The 16,055-nt window shown below is 37.5% G+C and overlaps 4 protein-coding genes across 8 annotated transcripts; 2 read left to right on the top strand and 2 right to left on the bottom strand.

Moving 5' to 3' along the window:
- Positions 1–54: 54 nt before the first annotated feature.
- Positions 55–1,040, top strand: LOC124194251 (60S ribosomal protein L18-like). Its single transcript, XM_046588355.1, has 4 exons — positions 55–158; positions 295–381; positions 441–647; positions 708–1,040. The coding sequence occupies exons 1-4, from the start codon at positions 156–158 to the stop codon at positions 975–977; spliced, it is 567 nt and encodes a 188-aa protein (XP_046444311.1). The 5' UTR covers positions 55–155; the 3' UTR covers positions 978–1,040.
- Positions 1,041–1,086: 46 nt separating this feature from the next.
- Positions 1,087–4,621, bottom strand: LOC124194226 (forkhead box protein K2-like). Its single transcript, XM_046588312.1, has 8 exons — positions 4,222–4,621; positions 3,764–4,052; positions 3,555–3,697; positions 3,000–3,490; positions 2,748–2,929; positions 2,587–2,687; positions 2,348–2,521; positions 1,087–2,054 (listed from the first exon to the last, which is right to left on the bottom strand). Exons 1-8 carry the CDS (start codon positions 4,331–4,333, stop codon positions 1,771–1,773), a joined length of 1,776 nt encoding a protein of 591 aa, XP_046444268.1. The 5' UTR covers positions 4,334–4,621; the 3' UTR covers positions 1,087–1,770.
- A 1,832-nt stretch (positions 4,622–6,453) lies between these two features.
- On the top strand, positions 6,454–8,372 carry LOC124194168 (MTRF1L release factor glutamine methyltransferase-like). 2 transcript variants are annotated; one of them, XM_046588239.1, is made up of 8 exons: positions 6,482–6,721; positions 6,792–6,857; positions 6,930–7,054; positions 7,284–7,613; positions 7,690–7,723; positions 7,797–7,989; positions 8,058–8,144; positions 8,215–8,372. In XM_046588239.1, exons 2-8 carry the CDS (start codon positions 6,821–6,823, stop codon positions 8,363–8,365), a joined length of 957 nt encoding a protein of 318 aa, XP_046444195.1. In that variant the 5' UTR covers positions 6,482–6,721; positions 6,792–6,820; the 3' UTR covers positions 8,366–8,372. The 2 variants fall into 2 exon arrangements, with proteins under 2 accessions (XP_046444187.1, XP_046444195.1); XM_046588231.1 differs by having other exon boundaries at positions 6,454–6,857; positions 6,919–7,054.
- LOC124194087 (protein 4.1 homolog) lies at positions 8,206–16,034 on the bottom strand. Of its 4 annotated transcripts, XM_046588121.1 has the most exons (21): positions 15,555–15,795; positions 15,283–15,465; positions 14,993–15,140; positions 14,801–14,921; positions 14,376–14,708; positions 14,102–14,287; positions 13,862–14,040; positions 13,696–13,787; positions 13,480–13,620; positions 13,112–13,343; positions 12,519–13,042; positions 12,135–12,239; positions 11,577–11,811; positions 11,285–11,509; positions 11,058–11,224; positions 10,778–10,978; positions 10,317–10,559; positions 9,908–9,979; positions 9,523–9,777; positions 9,342–9,452; positions 8,206–9,255 (listed from the first exon to the last, which is right to left on the bottom strand). In XM_046588121.1, exons 2-21 carry the CDS (start codon positions 15,457–15,459, stop codon positions 9,184–9,186), a joined length of 3,819 nt encoding a protein of 1,272 aa, XP_046444077.1. In that variant the 5' UTR covers positions 15,460–15,465; positions 15,555–15,795; the 3' UTR covers positions 8,206–9,183. The 4 variants fall into 4 exon arrangements, with proteins under 4 accessions (XP_046444077.1, XP_046444085.1, XP_046444093.1 ...); XM_046588129.1 differs by lacking the exon at positions 9,908–9,979; XM_046588137.1 differs by lacking the exons at positions 12,519–13,042; positions 13,112–13,343 and having other exon boundaries at positions 15,555–16,034.
- Between the last annotated feature and the right edge of the window lie 21 nt (positions 16,035–16,055).

Genomic DNA, 16,055 nt, shown 5'->3' with positions numbered 1-16,055 from the left:
ATTTAAAATCTAGTCTGAACTCTGAAGGCAACGTGTGAAAGTACGCTCTACAGGAACGATATGGCAATGTTGAAGTTATCCATTTCTAAGACCGAGAAGTCCCATCAGAGTCTTTTCGCTTTGCCTTTGGTCAGTCCCCAAGTGGTAGAGAAACAATGGTAAAGACTAGCTCGTTTTCATCTAAAATTATCTTTTACATCCTGTATTTCTCAAATACTTTTTAGTAACGTGCTGATTTGGAGTGATTGTTGGATGTTTTTACTAATCGATGTATTGTAATACCTCTTTTTTCAGGGTATTGACATCAACCATAAGTACGACCGTAAAGTCGTCCGACGTGAACCGAGGTCTGAAGATGTCTATCTTCGACTTTTGGTGAAGGTAAGAATCATTGAAATTTTGTGTCATTGGACTATTTTGTAAAATCGTTTCGTTTACAGTTGTACAGGTTTTTGGCTCGTCGTACCAAGGCCAAGTTCAATCGCATCATTTTGAAGCGATTGTTTATGTCGAGGATCAACCGTCCACCACTGTCGGTGTCTCGCTTGTCAAGACATATGAAGAAAGCCGGAAGAGAAGGAAAGATTGCTGTTGTCGTCGGAACTTTGACAGATGATCCTAGGATCTTCAAAATCCCCAAGCTCACGGTAACTTTTTTAAAAAATTCATTTTGCAATATCGTGTCTTATGGTACATTCCTTCTTCAGGTGTGTGCTCTGCGTGCAACAGAGAGAGCTCGAGCTCGCATCTTGAAAGCTGGTGGTCATGTTTTGACTTTCGATCAGTTGGCCCTGCGTGCACCAACAGGCAAAAATACTATTCTTATCCAAGGGCGGCGCAAAGCTAGGGAAGCTAACAAACACTTCGGACCTGCTCCTGGTGTTCCTGGATCACACACTAAACCATTGGTTCGCTCTAAGGGACGGAAATTTGAACGTGCTCGTGGTCGTAGGTCATCTTGTGGTTACAAAAAGTAAATTTCTTCTTTCGAGAAGTTTTTGTATTGGTTATCAAAAGATTAATACAATGCTTGTAACCAACTTCCTCTAATTGGGTATGCACAAACTCTAATTGGGTATGCATAAATTTGAACATCAATGTTGTATTCAATGATGTATGAACACTTACATGCCACTTGTTTAAGTGGAAATATGAGACGTGTTACAGAACAGGCGATCGTAGTGTTCGAGTACATCATTTTAACAGTTTAGGGGTAAGAAAATGTAACTTCCAGGTGAAATAGTTCAAATAACTGGCAAACAAGACAACTTTCATGAAAATCGGATCAAGACTACAAATAGAAAGTTGGAACTGCATACAATGGACACTTGAAGTCTGGTAGCACACGAACAAATTGATTGCCACCTGAAAACTTGACACAGCACGAACCTTGCAAGCAGTGTCCTTTTACATTTCATTCCTAACTGTTTGGTGATACGAGATAAATATATCGCAAGTATATTAAGGGGAAGTTCAGGCGAAACGAGTAGACTACACTGCTTTAAATTGACGATTACAAAGACACAAGTCCTTTATATCGGAGCTGAACTTTTTATAGTTTACTACGATGAAGAATCAAGGAAAAATGAAGTGAAGTATTGTTCAGCACTTCAAGAAAAAAAAATGATGCGAATAGCAAGAAAGTTACATTGTCTTTCTCAGTCATGATGCATCAATTACTTGAATTACGGGAAATGTCGCCAACATTTCACTTCTGTTTAAACCTTTTCGTTACATCATATTGACGTATGATACAAAAGGCTCGTTGGTCTACTTTTCGCTTTCTTCTTCCGTATCAAGTTTAATTTTCTTCTCGTTGCCATCAAAACAAGGTCCAGTATTACCGAGCCCAGCATTCACCGGTGCCGGACTTGACGATGCAGGAGGGTAGGTTCGTTTAATACTACTGGGCTGCAGGCTGGCTAACGACTCGTTACCACCGTTGGAATTGCTGGCACTTACAAATGACGAATATGTGGTAACAAAGGGCACGATGACTGAGGCCTGTGTTCCGCCCAGGTAATTGTTTTCTGATCCGCCATTAGCCGTCGGTCCTGTGTAAAACAATGTACAAGGTTAGTTTGTCTTGCTACTCACAAACTGAGTAAATAAATAAAAAAAAAAAAACTAGACATGAATTATAAAATAAGTAGGTTTTGTCTGAAAACACAAATCAACTTTGGAAATAAGTACTAAATTTTATTGAAGAAAAAGACAACATTCTGAAATGCAATATTGTTGCTTGTCATGTTGCCAATGTGAAACTACAATTAGAATTCGGATACTTATGAAACACGCTATGAAAGACTAGCGATAATGTAGTCTATTTAATTTATTGCACCCCTACCGTGCGCTAGTTGAGTAGGCTGCAGCACTACCACGTGAGTTGGATGGTTCGATTGTACAACTACGCCACTTCCTTGATGCAGAGAAAAGGGTGAAGATGGTCGACTACTACTCTTGATTTCTAGGTGCTGCGCCACACCCTGGCTATTCACAACATCACCGTATGGCTCGGACACTGTCGTTCAAAAAATTAAATAACTTGTTTGTTCAACGTGAAAAGGTGACACAATTTTAATGTACTTGGTCCGGGAGATCCCTCTCGAGACAGACAATCAGGTGTGGCCAGGCCAGAAACAGACATGTTCGGCATCCCGCCATGTGTAGGAGAAGCTGGTGCGCTTCTGTTAAGAATAAATTTTACAAAATTTGTTCACAGTTGTTATGATATAACTCTTCATTACCTTGCGTAGGGTGTTCTGAAACAAGGTACTCCTCGTTGCCTTCGACGACGGAAGGCTTGTTCAACCAACTTTGATTCACTAGTAGGGTCTATTCTCCAAAAAGAACCTTTGCCTGGTTCTTCTTGACTACGGGGCACTTTCAAAAAGTAACGATTCAGCGACAGATTGTGGCGGATGGAATTCTATCAGTAAAAGTACAGACAACATTTAGAAATTTAACAATAAGTAAAACGTAAGAATGTTAATCCCTACCTGCCATCCTTTGTCAGCAGTACGATAATAGGGATAGTTCTTCGTGATATACGAATAAATTCCACTCAGCGTCAGTTGCTTGTCGGGAGCCGTGCAAATAGCTTGCACAATTAGCTGAGCATAAGAGTAAGGAGGTTTGCTATCATCTTTTGTATCATTTCCGCCTTCGGCTCCAGGGCTGTGATCTTGTGTTAGGTCTTGACCTGAACCTGTACTGTAACCGGCAGCTGATCCATGGCCATGTGATGAGGAAGGATTTAACTCGTGATGGAAGTGAGAAAACCCGCCAAAATGGCTACGTCCTAATCCATGACTTCCTTCGCGGGGGCTAACCGGGCATGAATTGGCAGCACTTATAGTTCCTGTTGGTGATGGAAGAGGACTGGAGGCTTCTGCCTCTTCCTCTCCTATGGGTATATTGATCCTTAATGGAGCTAAATGAGGCTGCTGTTGAGTTGAAGGTGCCCTTCTCTTCAATGGAGATGGAGGAGCTACCAAAATTATATAAATTTAAGAACTTGTACAGTTATCAATATTTAGTAGATTCATGTTTACCAAGTTGTGTTGTAGGTGCTGACACAGCTGACAAGTTCATGTTAGATGCAGTTTGATTACCAAGATTAGGTGGTGGTCCTGATTCATCAACAAGGGATTGAAACATCAATCTTATGTTTGTGCTAGGGAAACGAAACACACACCTGAAAAACAAAAAAGGCATCACCTTTATTACTACAAAACATTTACTTAATAACATCAAGACTTACATTTTGGGAAGCTGCAGAGGAGCAGCGCCTTTTCTTTGGAACACACCATCAACAAATACACCATTTTTCCCATTACAAATCATGTAAAAGAACGGGTGTTCAAAGTAAACTTCCAAATGGCGTCTTGATATGAATGATGAGTGACCCATGTTAACATCTACTTGTCCTCTAGATGAATTCCGACCAATCACTAATCGTTTTTGTCGAACTAAAAATTCAAACTCTCTGCCTTCAATCCTAGCAATCACCACTGGGCCTCGTGCTTCACCTCCATGGTTCCAATGATGAGCTGTTTGAAAATATTTAATAAACAATTAGAACAAACATAGAATAGTTCGTAATTTAAAATGCTGGTAGCAGTTGAGATGCTTGAGAAGTTTGTTTACAAATGTTGCAGCTTGAATGAACAAACAGAAGAAATGTTCAAAAAGTATAATTATAAGATTTTAATAATTTACCTGCACCAGGACTTGTTGGGGCCGTTTTAAGGGACAATAAAGCATACGCTTCACTTTCTCTATCTCTATCTCTTTCAGTGATGTGGGACGCAACGTGGTCATGAGACGCCATCACCGAGATCTTGTGTGTACGCGTGTGTACAAAAATACACGCGTCACAAACAACTTAAGCGACCACCAATACAGTGATACTATGTATTGCTTCTTGTGTTAAGCAGCGACGAGAAAAACAAGAGCTCCCAGGAAAATAAGCTGTGACCTAAAATGTCGACTAATAATAAGAGAATTGTTTGACAAAACGCACGGAAGTGCAAGTACGTAAGAAAAACAAAGCCACGATATAACAGAAGAAAGTATGCAAGACCTTTAGCGGTATCACTACAAAGTGGGGACAAAAGAGCGCTGATCCGCTAGAGGAGCAGCGATCGATATATTTGTGCCGTACCAAACGTAAACAAAGTAAGAATATCACTAGTCTACTAGGAGAAGTGATTGTAAATTTAAAATGATTGTAATAAATAATTTTTGAGTCTATTGATTTAGCAAAGTCTACTCTTAATTACAAGTTTAACCAATCCATGGTAAGTAGCTATTCTATAAATATAAAGTCTTTGAGTCCCGACATTGTAAAATGTCGCAACAAAACATTACAAAATGCAAATGCCATTAATATTATTAATAATAATACTAGTGGTAACGAAGCTGGTATTTTCGAAAACATTTAAAACAACTGATATAAAATCTCCCGCAAAGACCAAGTAGGCCTACCGTGCCTCTAAATTCATACCCTGCATTCCTTTATTATTTATTATTTTGTAGATCCTCGTACATACACACATTCTGTTATTAAACGGATTATACATGTTTTTATACCTTCGATATTTTAAAATTTATGTATTTTAAAATTTATGTTTATTATTCTTGCCGTAATAGTTTTTTTTTCTTGCCGTAGACGATTTTTAACGGTCTTCAAAACCGGAAGAAAGATGCTTATTTTCACCCAACAGATGGCTTTTTTTGAACCGCTCGGCTCGGTATCCCAAAGTTGAATCTGTTGGCCCCAAAGATGTCGTGATTCAACGGTCAAAACTCGCACCAATAATAGAATCACGATATACCAGGTAAAGTGGCCGATCCCAGTAGAGCTGATAATAAAGTGTCAAAATAGAAAAAATAAACAAAAAAGGGGTTTACCCCCAAAATTCGTTAAAAGTTTTTTTCATTGGGCTTTATTGACATTCCAGTTTTGAGAAAGTTTATAAAACTCCCGAAAAAATTATTTTCCATCTTATAAAAAAAAACTTTACTTAATCATTTCAATCTCCTTCAAATGATTCTATGTATAGCTATAATCGTGATTTCAAAATTACAGGGTACTTAAATTTTGTATAGTAATATGTTTATTTAACATTACACTAAATAAAACTTATCTGTAATTAATGCTTATATGCTATGTTTGTATTTTGTAATAGACCAGTAGGCTAGCTGGCTAGCAGCTCGACGACGGGTGGGGTATTCCGAGGAAAAATTTCCCCGGTAGCTTTGGTTATGATTCTCGTCTTCAGATGGCTCTACATTATTTTAATTTTTTTAAGCGCGCTAAAAAAATTTCGATAGATAAAGGAGATGACCATCCGATGGGGATATCATCTCAGCACCTCTCAGCGGTGTTTTTTTTTAACCTTGTGCTTTTTTTTAAATTAATACTTTACTCTGATTAGATGTTAGAAAACCAAACATCTTATTTTCCGTGTTTTCTGTATGCATGCACATATGCATATTTCATTTTATGACCCAAGGGCAGGACTATTTAGTGCTATTAGTGTACACTATACAGCACTACTACAGCTTGTTACAGAGTTATAGAGTGTGTGTACATACTACATACCTAGAAGTCTTTCACTCCCTCGACTCCCTCGAGTCCTGAAGCGGCTGTTGCGCTTTAGTACAACACCGCTAGGGTGCCAACCGTGACGGGGAAATGAATCAGATTTTCACATTATGAAAAAATAAGCCTTGTTTCTTAACCAATGAAGTGTCAGATATCATGAAAATAATAAAATGTACTTGGAAAATCTTATTAGGTTGAAGCTGTTATCGGAAGTAATCCATGTGGAAAACACTATACAAAAACAAAATACACTCGATTCTACTTCGTACTACAGAACAGAACAAAATTCAAAACAATTGAAGTCAGAGGCATCTAGTGGTAAGTGAACGAGTGACTATTCTTTGAATTCTTCGACTGCTAGTTAGTAGTTGGATCTAGTTTGTTTACAATACCGAATGTCAATCGAAAGAATTATTAATGCCAATCGAAAGAGTTATTATCATATTTATCAATATTTAATTATTTATCACTTATTTGAAGTTGAATCGAATTCAAAATTACAAAGTTTGTCACGATAGCCTATCAGTCGGAGAGCCGACGTGCCCGACGAGTAAAATATATTTTACACACTACTTATATAATGAAAAAGTTTTTGTAGCTAGAGTAAAGGTAAAAAATAGTCGTGAGTAGAGGCGTTCTTTTCCACGGTTAATATTTTGTGTAATCATCTAATGTATAGCATTCGTAGAGCTTCGTATTGGTACAGTAATGTTGATCGTATCTTTAAGCTTTCAACATGTGCAAGGTAGGTCCTTTTTTTTGTTGAGATACTGTAGTTAAAAGAGAAATGACTATATTCTGTTTAGGGAATCATCAGGAATCATTGGAATGACGGTAGCTCAAGTGATCAAAAATTGGACTGATGAATTTCAAAGGAACAAAGTCCCAGAAGCTGAAGATTCCATAAGACACATTTTGAGCAGTGTCCTAGGTCTAAAAAATGTAATAACTAAGTAAATTAGTACATCTATATAAAGGTAGCATAAAAATAGTTAAATACCATGCATATAAATGTATAGTTTAATTCTCTAGGGCCTCAATCACTGTTGATAGTGTCATGGTATAAGAGTCTTTTTAGACCATTTTTAGGCACAGTAACACACACTAGGACTAGATAAACAATTCTCTATGTTCCAAAATTATTGAATTTCTGTAATGTTTGTTTTACTAGGCTGCTCACCTTGAAATTGTGAGGAATCAGATTTTAACTCAAGATGAATATCAGATGCTACTTGTAAAGGCTGATTTAAGACTCAATAGGAATCCAGTTCAGTACATTATTGGAGAGTGGGATTTTTGTGGACTAACTTTAAAAATGTGCCACACTCCACCTGTTTTCATTCCAAGACCTGAAACAGAAGATCTAGTATCTATTGCATCTGATATTATTGCACAACTAATATCTTGTGATGAAAGAGAGAAATCCTACAATCCTCGCTGTTTTGAAATTGGCTGTGGATCAGGCGCGATTAGCCTCGCTTTACTCAGTAAACATGAGAAGGTATCGTTGATCGGCTATTGATTGAATCAATTTGATTCCTGTCCTTTTTTTCTGATTCTTTGATTAAAATTGCTAGTTGCGGTGCACCGCAATCGATGCAAACCCAGCAGGTATGAAAATGTACGCTGTGTAACAATTACCCCCCCCCCCCTAAAACCTGAATTCTTTGGATATTTATTGTAGCTGTCTCACTCGCGAGGTTGAACTCCGAACTTCTGGGGCTGGCAGATAGAGTCTCTTTTTCTATTGCCAAATGGGAGGAAAATGGTGCAATTGGTCTCAACAGTTTAAATTCCACAAAATACGACATTCTCGTTTCAAATCCACCTTACATCCCCACTAGTGAAATAAGCGATCTTGCTCCTGAAATCGTTAGGTAAGGGTTCTTCAATTATGCTCATGTTCAATTATTCGATTTTAACGTTAAAAGTACCTATTTCGCAGATATGAACCCCATCTAGCATTGGACGGTGGACCTGATGGAACTCGTGTAATTAAACAAATTATTCAACATGCTCCGAAATGGTTAAGGTAGTACGATATCTTTATATTTCTTTGTGTTCTCTATTCCCTTAAATTTTAGGATTAAAACTTTTACCAGGCAGGGGTCGTTTATTATTCTCGAAATTGATCCAAGACAAACTAAAATGATTCGGTTAATTTCAGAAGAATGTGGCAGCTATTTTGGTAAAGTTGATGTGCGTAAAGATTGCTTCGGTGTTGAAAGGTTTGTTATACTGAGATGTAAATGAGACGGTATTTCAGAAAAAAATATTCATGATTTGATAAACCAAATGTGAGTAGGAGTAAATAGAATGAATAACAAAAAAAAAGCTGCATTAAACAATCAAATGGATGATTTTACGTGGTAAAAGCGATTGCCGATTTTTCTTTAGATTCATACCAACTAACATGAGAAATATAACGCTCGCGAATGATCAAAGAAATTATCAATTAAACTTAAATTTTAGCCACGAAATCCTTCCTTAAACTAGGTTCACACCGGCACTTTAAGGCTTACCTCATTTTATCCAAAAGCTGATCAACATATTTTTTTAAATAAGTCCTTAAAAGGACAACTTATTCTTAAACTTCAAAGAAGAAAAAAAATAGTTGAAACGTTTTCCGTAACCGTAAGAAAAACGAAAGAAATAAGCCCTGAGTCTGGTGTGAAATTAGCTTTATAATGCAATCTATAAAACAAATTCTATAAATTTTATTGAAAGTTACGACATCGACAATAATCTTTGAAGCCGCGTAAGATTGTTTCGACGTTACAAATAAACTTAGTTGGTTTGAATCTTGTCGAAAGCAATTACTTATTAATAGATATATAAGGATTATCAGATTTCTTCAATCCTTTCGTCATGAAACAACCAATTTTACTTTTCTTTTGAAGGGGTTCACATGAGCACAGCTATAGCCACAAAATATTTAAAAGTGACGCGAAACTCAAGCCTTTTTGGTAGGTATGATGTGATTAATTCTCCATGAAATAATAGTTTAAAAAAAGTCTATTCGATACGTGGATTGAAAAGAACTAGCACAACAGTGTGCGCTATATCAAGATCTACTGCGTTAGAGCTTGCTGTTGAATTTCGATCTTCTCAACTGTCATATCAGGATTCATAGCAGTTGCCTCCTAAAATGAGATGAACATTAGAAGTTATTTACTTCCACACCGATGATCTAACATGAATAGAATAATGGGGTTAAAAAAAAACCTACCTGAATAGCTTCTGCCAGTGCTCGGTCATGATCAATCGGATCTCCGTCACTTTGAATTGTAATTTTTTGTTCCACACGAGTTTCTACCAAACCATCGTGTTCTTTTTTGTACTTTAAATATGGAAAGAAACAGGTTATATATTTTATTTCATTTAATGAGAAAATATTTAAATATCCTTACTGTGACTGTTTCTACAGTACGGGTTTTCGAAGTTATGTTTTGTGTGGTTACAATCTCTCCATGCTCTTCAATTAAATTTGTGACAACCGCTGAACCTTTGATATGTTCATCGTCGTGGCTAATTTCGCCAGCACTACCCACAGTGCGAGTTTCTGTTGGCACGAAAGGGTAAGACGAGGTTGTCTTTGTAGCAGCCGCTGGGGAGAAGGAGGAAGAATCGTATTTCACTGTTTCGGTTTTCACAATCGGAGGTTCCTAAAAAGCAACAAGTACAAAAACAAAATATTATGAATTTTTATGTTTGAAAATATAAAGAAAAAAAAAATAGTAAACAAACAATAATAAATATAAATAACATAAAATAATAATGTAAATGGTAAAAAACCTGATCAACATCAACTGCCGTGCCAGAATCTTCCGAGCTTGTGCTATGAATACTCATACGACGTGCTGTTATCTGTATGTGATTTAACCGAAATATTTTGACAGAATACAGGGTGTTAAATGCAATCAATGTTTGAACGTAGGTTGAAGAGGTGAAGACAACTTTAGACCAGTGAAATTAACTCACGGACAGTCACGGTGAATTATTATTTAAAAGTATTGTAATCACGCAAACATCAAAAAGGTTAAAAGCATGCTCAACAATCGAATATCTAGTACGTATCGAGGCAGTTCTATAATTAGGGAGAGGCATTTAAAGTAAAAATGACTCGTAAGGGATTGTTGAAATAAGAAAAAGATAAAGAATCTGAAGATACTATACTATATCAGTAAACCAATAAGAATCTTACCTGAGTTGGCTCAGCGCTGGTGAGAATGGTGGCCGTCCTTACTTCTTGTGTGACGACGCGCTGCTCTTGTCGATGGCCTGTTGTCATTGTAGTAGCAGTAAAGGTCTTTTCTTCTATTTGGGAAGTGGTCGAATTGGTCTCTTTGTCTTCTTTAGTCAATGCTGTCCGTGTCGTAACCTGAGTTGCTTTAACATGTGGAACGTTGTGTGTGTTTCCGGTACTGAGCTCGTCAGGTAAATCAGCCTTTTTAAAGTAATAGAGAAGAATTAGAATACTAAAAATGGTAGAGTTGGACTGTACGACAAAAAAAAACTACAATATAGAACATCAAAAAGCAAAGGAGAAGTCCATGCACATACAAAATTCTAAACATGCAAACAATAATTAAAACCATTAATCATCTTTAAGAATAACCACCTGTATATCAAAAGAATTTAAAGTGTTAAAAAAATGTTTAATACTTTATTAACTGAAGATACAACTGTGACCGCTCCCGAACCGCCTGGAGTCAAATCCTCGACCTTTTCTTCTTTGTTATGGCGCAATCCATCAGCATTTTGGACAATAGTTTGTTTAGTAGTTGTTTTAACGATTTTAGGTGCTTGGCTACCAGACAATGAAGTGTTAGCCATAACGGCGAACGCTTGTTTTTGGCTTATTTCCTGTTTTAAAACGCATACAAGAAAGAATAAATGAGCTTCACAATTCAAATTGTTATAAATGTAAGAACGGCAAAATTACTCTCGCAACTAATTCCGCATTCATAATTTCTTCTGTTTGTGGCTGCTTATGTTGTTCAACCGATTCTTCTAAACTAGAAAGATCGTCTTCACTGTCGGAATCAGCACCTGCAGTGGTTGGCTTTCCCTTCTGTAGGCCAGCTTGGCCCACGTGAATTGCTTCTTCCCCTATTACACTGTGTGTAAGTTTATTCATTTTGATATCAAACAATATTTCCTGAGACTTACCATAAGATCCCAAACTAGCATCATTGCCTTTCAAGTACGCCGATTCAACATAATCGGTGTTACTCGTTGTTATTTCCCTCTCCTTTTTCTCCAAAGAACTTGGAATATTGACGGCTCTCGGAGATGTATTTTTCAATACCCGGCTGGCATCAGCCACTTTTCCTTCTTCGCCGGCAACGTAGCTGAAAGCTAATCCAACATTTTTCTTTCCCGAACTGCTACTTCCTGCGATCCGGAAATAGATAAACTTAGTGCTTGACAGAAAGAAAAAAACAAAACAATAATCTCATACCAGTAGGGCTATTAGGTTGTTGTGTCCCGCTTACGGGTTGGCCATCGTATCGAAATCCAAGGTTTTGTGGTTCGAAACGGCGTTTCATATCAGATTCTTCTGGGGAATCATATGTGTAGGAGCGAGTGAAACCAGGAGATGTAGTAGCCGTCGTCCCGCTTTTTAAAGCAGAAGGACTCGTTTCTTCATCACTGCCGATCCTGCGACTGGTGGTTTTGACCAACACTTCTGGCTGCTACTCATTCAAATTAATGAAGTAACACAAACATGCAAAAAGAGATGACGAATGCAAAAGTAAAGTAATACTCCATTCGCAGCTATATGAAAACGATTAAAGATATTTTCATTCTAATTTGGATGCAGAACATTCCACGATTGATAAAATTTCTTCAAAGATACTCATCAGCACAAGGCGAATTAAGCAATACCGGTATTTTAAAAACTTATTTGCAACTATGGAACAAATATTAAAAATTATCGTCCTACAGCGATTATTGTCCATGCATACTAATAACTGCATACAAATCTGAACGTGGCAAAAGTCAATGGAAAACTTACATCTGCAACTGGTCGTTGTGCAACTCCTTCTTTTGTTTTGTCTTTGCGAAACTTCGACAACAGGTCTGCACCGAGAGGCATCACTGCTACACCACCGACAGGTTTCTGCAAAACAAAAAAATTTTAAGTTATGAAATAAACCAACTAAACCCTAAGTACTAGAAAACTGACTAGGACACCCGGGTTTACCAACACCTTATGTTTTGACACGAAAGCGGCTGAAAATCAAACATTCGAAAAATAAACCATAAATACTCGAAGCGTTGGACAACAAATAGCCAACAATAAAAACAGATAGGCAACGTGCACAAAAAAGGTGACAATTCTGGAGGCTAAAACGGATTGTAGTAGACGTCACGAACACCCCCATACGAAAATGAGTACCTCTTCATTTGAGCTAGTCAGACCCGATGATGTCGGGAGGTTCTGTACGTTTTTAAAACTTGAATTTTCTTTGAGTAAAGTGTATGACGGCGTTGAGTAAAAATATTTCGAAGGAGCAGGGATTTGACTCACGGGTCTTGTTTGAACTGGTAAAGGAGGATTCGTTGTATGGTTCTCACCAAGAATTCCAGCAGCAAAAGAGCGTCTGGAGTCGCTTAATTGTTGGCTGGTTTCGCTTCTATATTTTGTGGAAAAATAAATCGGCTCAACAACCGAGCGCTGGCGTTCAACCTGAATTGATTCCGTTTTTCGATTCATCTCTTCAAATAGGTGCGTTTCAGAGAAAACGACTAGTTCATCCACTAGGCGGTTTGGCTCTGGACTACTTGCAGAGTTGAATTTCGCAATGCTTGAATAGTCAGCGGAGGTTTCATCGGTATGTGTCTCATGGGTAAAAGCGTGAGCAGCTGGTGTGTTCGATGTCTCGAATGCTTTTTGGGGGCCAACTAGAAGCCGATTATTTCCTATGGGATAATTTTCAACATTTCGAGGAATTCGTCAGGGAGACTTGATCGTTGAATTAATTCCACAACCTTGCAAAAACGCTTGAGAAATATCCAGTGAATTTGCATTAACAGGCGAATATAAAACATCCACTGATTGGTTAGGATACTCGTATGGAGTGAGGTTGCTGCCTATCACGTTATTAAACGGTGCGTCAGAGGAAGAAATTGGATGACGTTGAGTCAACTGTTCCTGTTCCATCAACTGGTGAATGCTGGTAGATGGGATACTCGTGGATTCAGCATATCCAGAACTAAATGACTAATTATGGCGCACATAATAATTTATTCGACCGTTTCCCGTAAGGTACCAGATATTTTCCTCCATAAGCTCCGTTAATTATTAGAGATTAAACAACCATTATACTTCATTCGATGGTTAGAAAAGGGTTTTTTACCTTTTGGTGTGTCGCTGTTTCCTCCAATTGCTTGGCCTTTTCGCGTTCCAAAGCTTTCTCCCTTCGACGTTCAGCTGCAGCCGCACCCATACCGGCATCTTCCTCCCATTCACCTTCAGCTGGTCCTTCAGCCATTAGGGGCTGAATTAGAATTAGCAAAATAAAATTGTCGTCATTGAAAACACTAAAAGAAATAGGCGAATTCAATTGCATTACTTTTGTGGTGGGCGGGGGTGGTGCTGAAGCCATTGTTGTTCTTTTAACTTCTCGCTGAGGACGATCAATCACATTGCTGTTCCCCAATCCAGCTGTGAATGCAACAGAAAAAAATAAATAATTCAGCAAAAATTTTAACCAGCAACAGTTTGATTCTCTTAATTACCATCAACACTTCTAGAACCGGATTGACGTCTACTCAGAGTACGTTCAAACTGTGGTGCAGGGCGATCAATCAACGCTGAAGCTTGTCGCGTTTGATATTGAGTCCTACCAGAGTAACGGAACTTGGACCCCAAACGAGGAAAGAGTCCAATTTTTTGTGGAGGTTCAGGAGTCATTAGTCTAAAAAGTCAAGAGATTATTTCTAGTTTCATATGATCAAAACGATATTATATTTACGAACCTGAAAAAGGTATGATGCTCTACGCAGACTTTCCATAGCCTTTTAGCTGCACGATGATTTGCTAATTTAAAACCAATGGTCGATTCATACTGTTCAAATTCGCCAGGGCGAATCTTAATATAGAATCCATTTCGACGGTAAGATATTTTCAGAATTTTAGGCCAAGCAAATCGATTGATGCGAAGCCTATCATTATAAGATAGAAAGGATAATGTGAAAAAGTGTTTCCAATATAAAATTAACTTGTTTTAAATTATTAGAGCGAACAACTAACCTGTCTTTGTAGACAAGTAATCCAGAGGCACAAACACCCAAAAGAATATCGACTCCTTCAGAATCTCGTGCTTGATGTAGATCTACTCCGTACATAGCCAATTTCTTGGCATTTTCTAAGTAATGTAGTTCAGCTTCTTCAGGTGTCTGCCCCTTGTGCGTTCGATGAAGCTCGCTGACCTTCTCCTCAAGCTCAGGTGTCTGATTGGGAGCTAGACGTAATTCACGAACGTATTCCGAACCAGTGCCATGCTCAGTTTGATCATAGTCCCCTAACTCTGATTGCACCAGATAAGATCCCAACAAGGCATGTGTGACAAATGAACATGGTAATCTGCAAATAATATGAGATGCATTTAAATGTTATGCTTGTTCAACTTAAATTTTAAAATTGTGATCTTCTGTAAAGAATTTAATGGCACTTACTTCCCAGACAAAATATCATTTCTAACTTGAAGACATAACTGGTAACGAGTGATATCTTCTTGAAGTTGGGAAGGATCAGGAGGATAAAATTTAACTTCAAAATTGAATTCCCATGGGTGGCCTAAACAATAATTTTTATTGATTTCTTTAGTTATGATAGACAAAAAAAAAATAATAATAAATCAAAAATACTTTTTAGCTGCTTGTTGATTTTTTTATCAGCTGCAAGCCAGTTTCTGTTATTGTCTTGATCAAGGTACACCAAGCCATAATAATCTTTTTCTACCAAATCAACTTGCTCACATACCCGGTCAAGAAGTTCCTGTCCCTTTGCACCTTTCTAAATAAAATAATTTAAAGCACAAAAATTAGAAAAAATCAGTTGTCAATACCACTTAAGTTATAAAAACATGTTAAGATGAACAAAAACTAAGGTTCTCTTGAGTGAGAAAAGGGTTATTAAATATGAAGGTGATTCTTACCTCAATACTAAGGTCAGTTACTGTTCCATCCAGCATATTAACTCGAGCCAAGACAAGCTTTCCCCTTGTAAATGAACCAAGTCCATTCGATGTAGCTGATTTTTTCAATTTTTTCTCATCTTTAGTTTTCACATTCTCCTTTACATTTGGATCCTCTAAATTAGCTGCTTCAGGCATGATTATCTAAGAAAAAACTTGGTTTTAGAAAATCCAATTGAATGAAATTCAATTCAATGAAAAAAAAAGATGAAAATTCTGTGTAATGGCCACACCTGTTTGTTCAGGGCCGCTCCTTGACAGTATGTTTGATTCACAATCCACGGATATAAATCACTACTGATGAATAAAACTCGTGAATAGCGAGATGGTACAATTTAAAAATTACTTTCGAAGCACCACTTTAATAAAATTTCTAAATAGTGGTTGTAAGTTTTGCTGGGAATTACAGTGTATTGACCACACCTACGCTGGGATGCAGCGCACTGCAACTGCAAACTACCAACAACATGACCGATGGCAAGCCTCCTTTAAATTAAGGCCGAAAAACTCGTTTGAGACCTTTCTAATGCTAATCAGTATCGCCTGTAGCTATTAAAAAGCTTTCAGTCCAATTTGTTTATCATTTAACGGTCGCTCAGTAAATGTAATTGGTTTAATAGCTATTATTTTTATTTTCTATTAACTATGAGATTGAGATTAGTAGAATCCAAGTTTACAGCTTTAGATTTCAGACGCTAACCCTAGCGGTAGCGGCCCTAGCTCTGCCCTAGCTA

Source organism: Daphnia pulex, chromosome 1, assembly GCF_021134715.1.
Source record: "Daphnia pulex isolate KAP4 chromosome 1, ASM2113471v1".
NCBI classification, from domain to species: domain Eukaryota; kingdom Metazoa; phylum Arthropoda; class Branchiopoda; order Diplostraca; family Daphniidae; genus Daphnia; species Daphnia pulex.
The sequence above is the reverse complement of the archived record's forward strand: the minus strand, read 5'-3'. Positions and strand labels throughout refer to the sequence as shown.

Bases quoted from the DNA above. Each gene is read 5' to 3' on its own strand.
- LOC124194251 (XM_046588355.1), top strand. The intron at 382-440 runs GTAAGAATCATT...TTTCGTTTACAG, and splicing joins ATCTTCGACTTTTGGTGAAG to TTGTACAGGTTTTTGGCTCG. The intron at 648-707 runs GTAACTTTTTTA...TTCCTTCTTCAG, and splicing joins TCAAAATCCCCAAGCTCACG to GTGTGTGCTCTGCGTGCAAC.
- LOC124194226 (XM_046588312.1), bottom strand. From the start codon at position 4,333: ATGGCGTCTCATGACCACGTTGCGTCCCACATCACTGAAAGAGATAGA. The intron at 2,930-2,999 runs GTAGGGATTAAC...TTTTACTGATAG, and splicing joins CTGCTGACAAAGGATGGCAG to AATTCCATCCGCCACAATCT. The intron at 2,055-2,347 runs GTAGGGGTGCAA...TGTTTTACACAG, and splicing joins GCCTACTCAACTAGCGCACG to GACCGACGGCTAATGGCGGA.
- LOC124194168 (XM_046588231.1), top strand. From the start codon at position 6,784: ATGTATAGCATTCGTAGAGCTTCGTATTGGTACAGTAATGTTGATCGT. The intron at 7,724-7,796 runs GTATGAAAATGT...TATTTATTGTAG, and splicing joins AATCGATGCAAACCCAGCAG to CTGTCTCACTCGCGAGGTTG. The intron at 7,990-8,057 runs GTAAGGGTTCTT...CCTATTTCGCAG, and splicing joins CTTGCTCCTGAAATCGTTAG to ATATGAACCCCATCTAGCAT.
- LOC124194087 (XM_046588121.1), bottom strand. From the start codon at position 15,459: ATGCCTGAAGCAGCTAATTTAGAGGATCCAAATGTAAAGGAGAATGTG. The intron at 11,812-12,134 runs GTAAGTTTTCCA...TTGAATGAGTAG, and splicing joins CACAACGACCAGTTGCAGAT to CAGCCAGAAGTGTTGGTCAA. The intron at 9,256-9,341 runs GTAGGTTTTTTT...ATCTCATTTTAG, and splicing joins CACTGGCAGAAGCTATTCAG to GAGGCAACTGCTATGAATCC.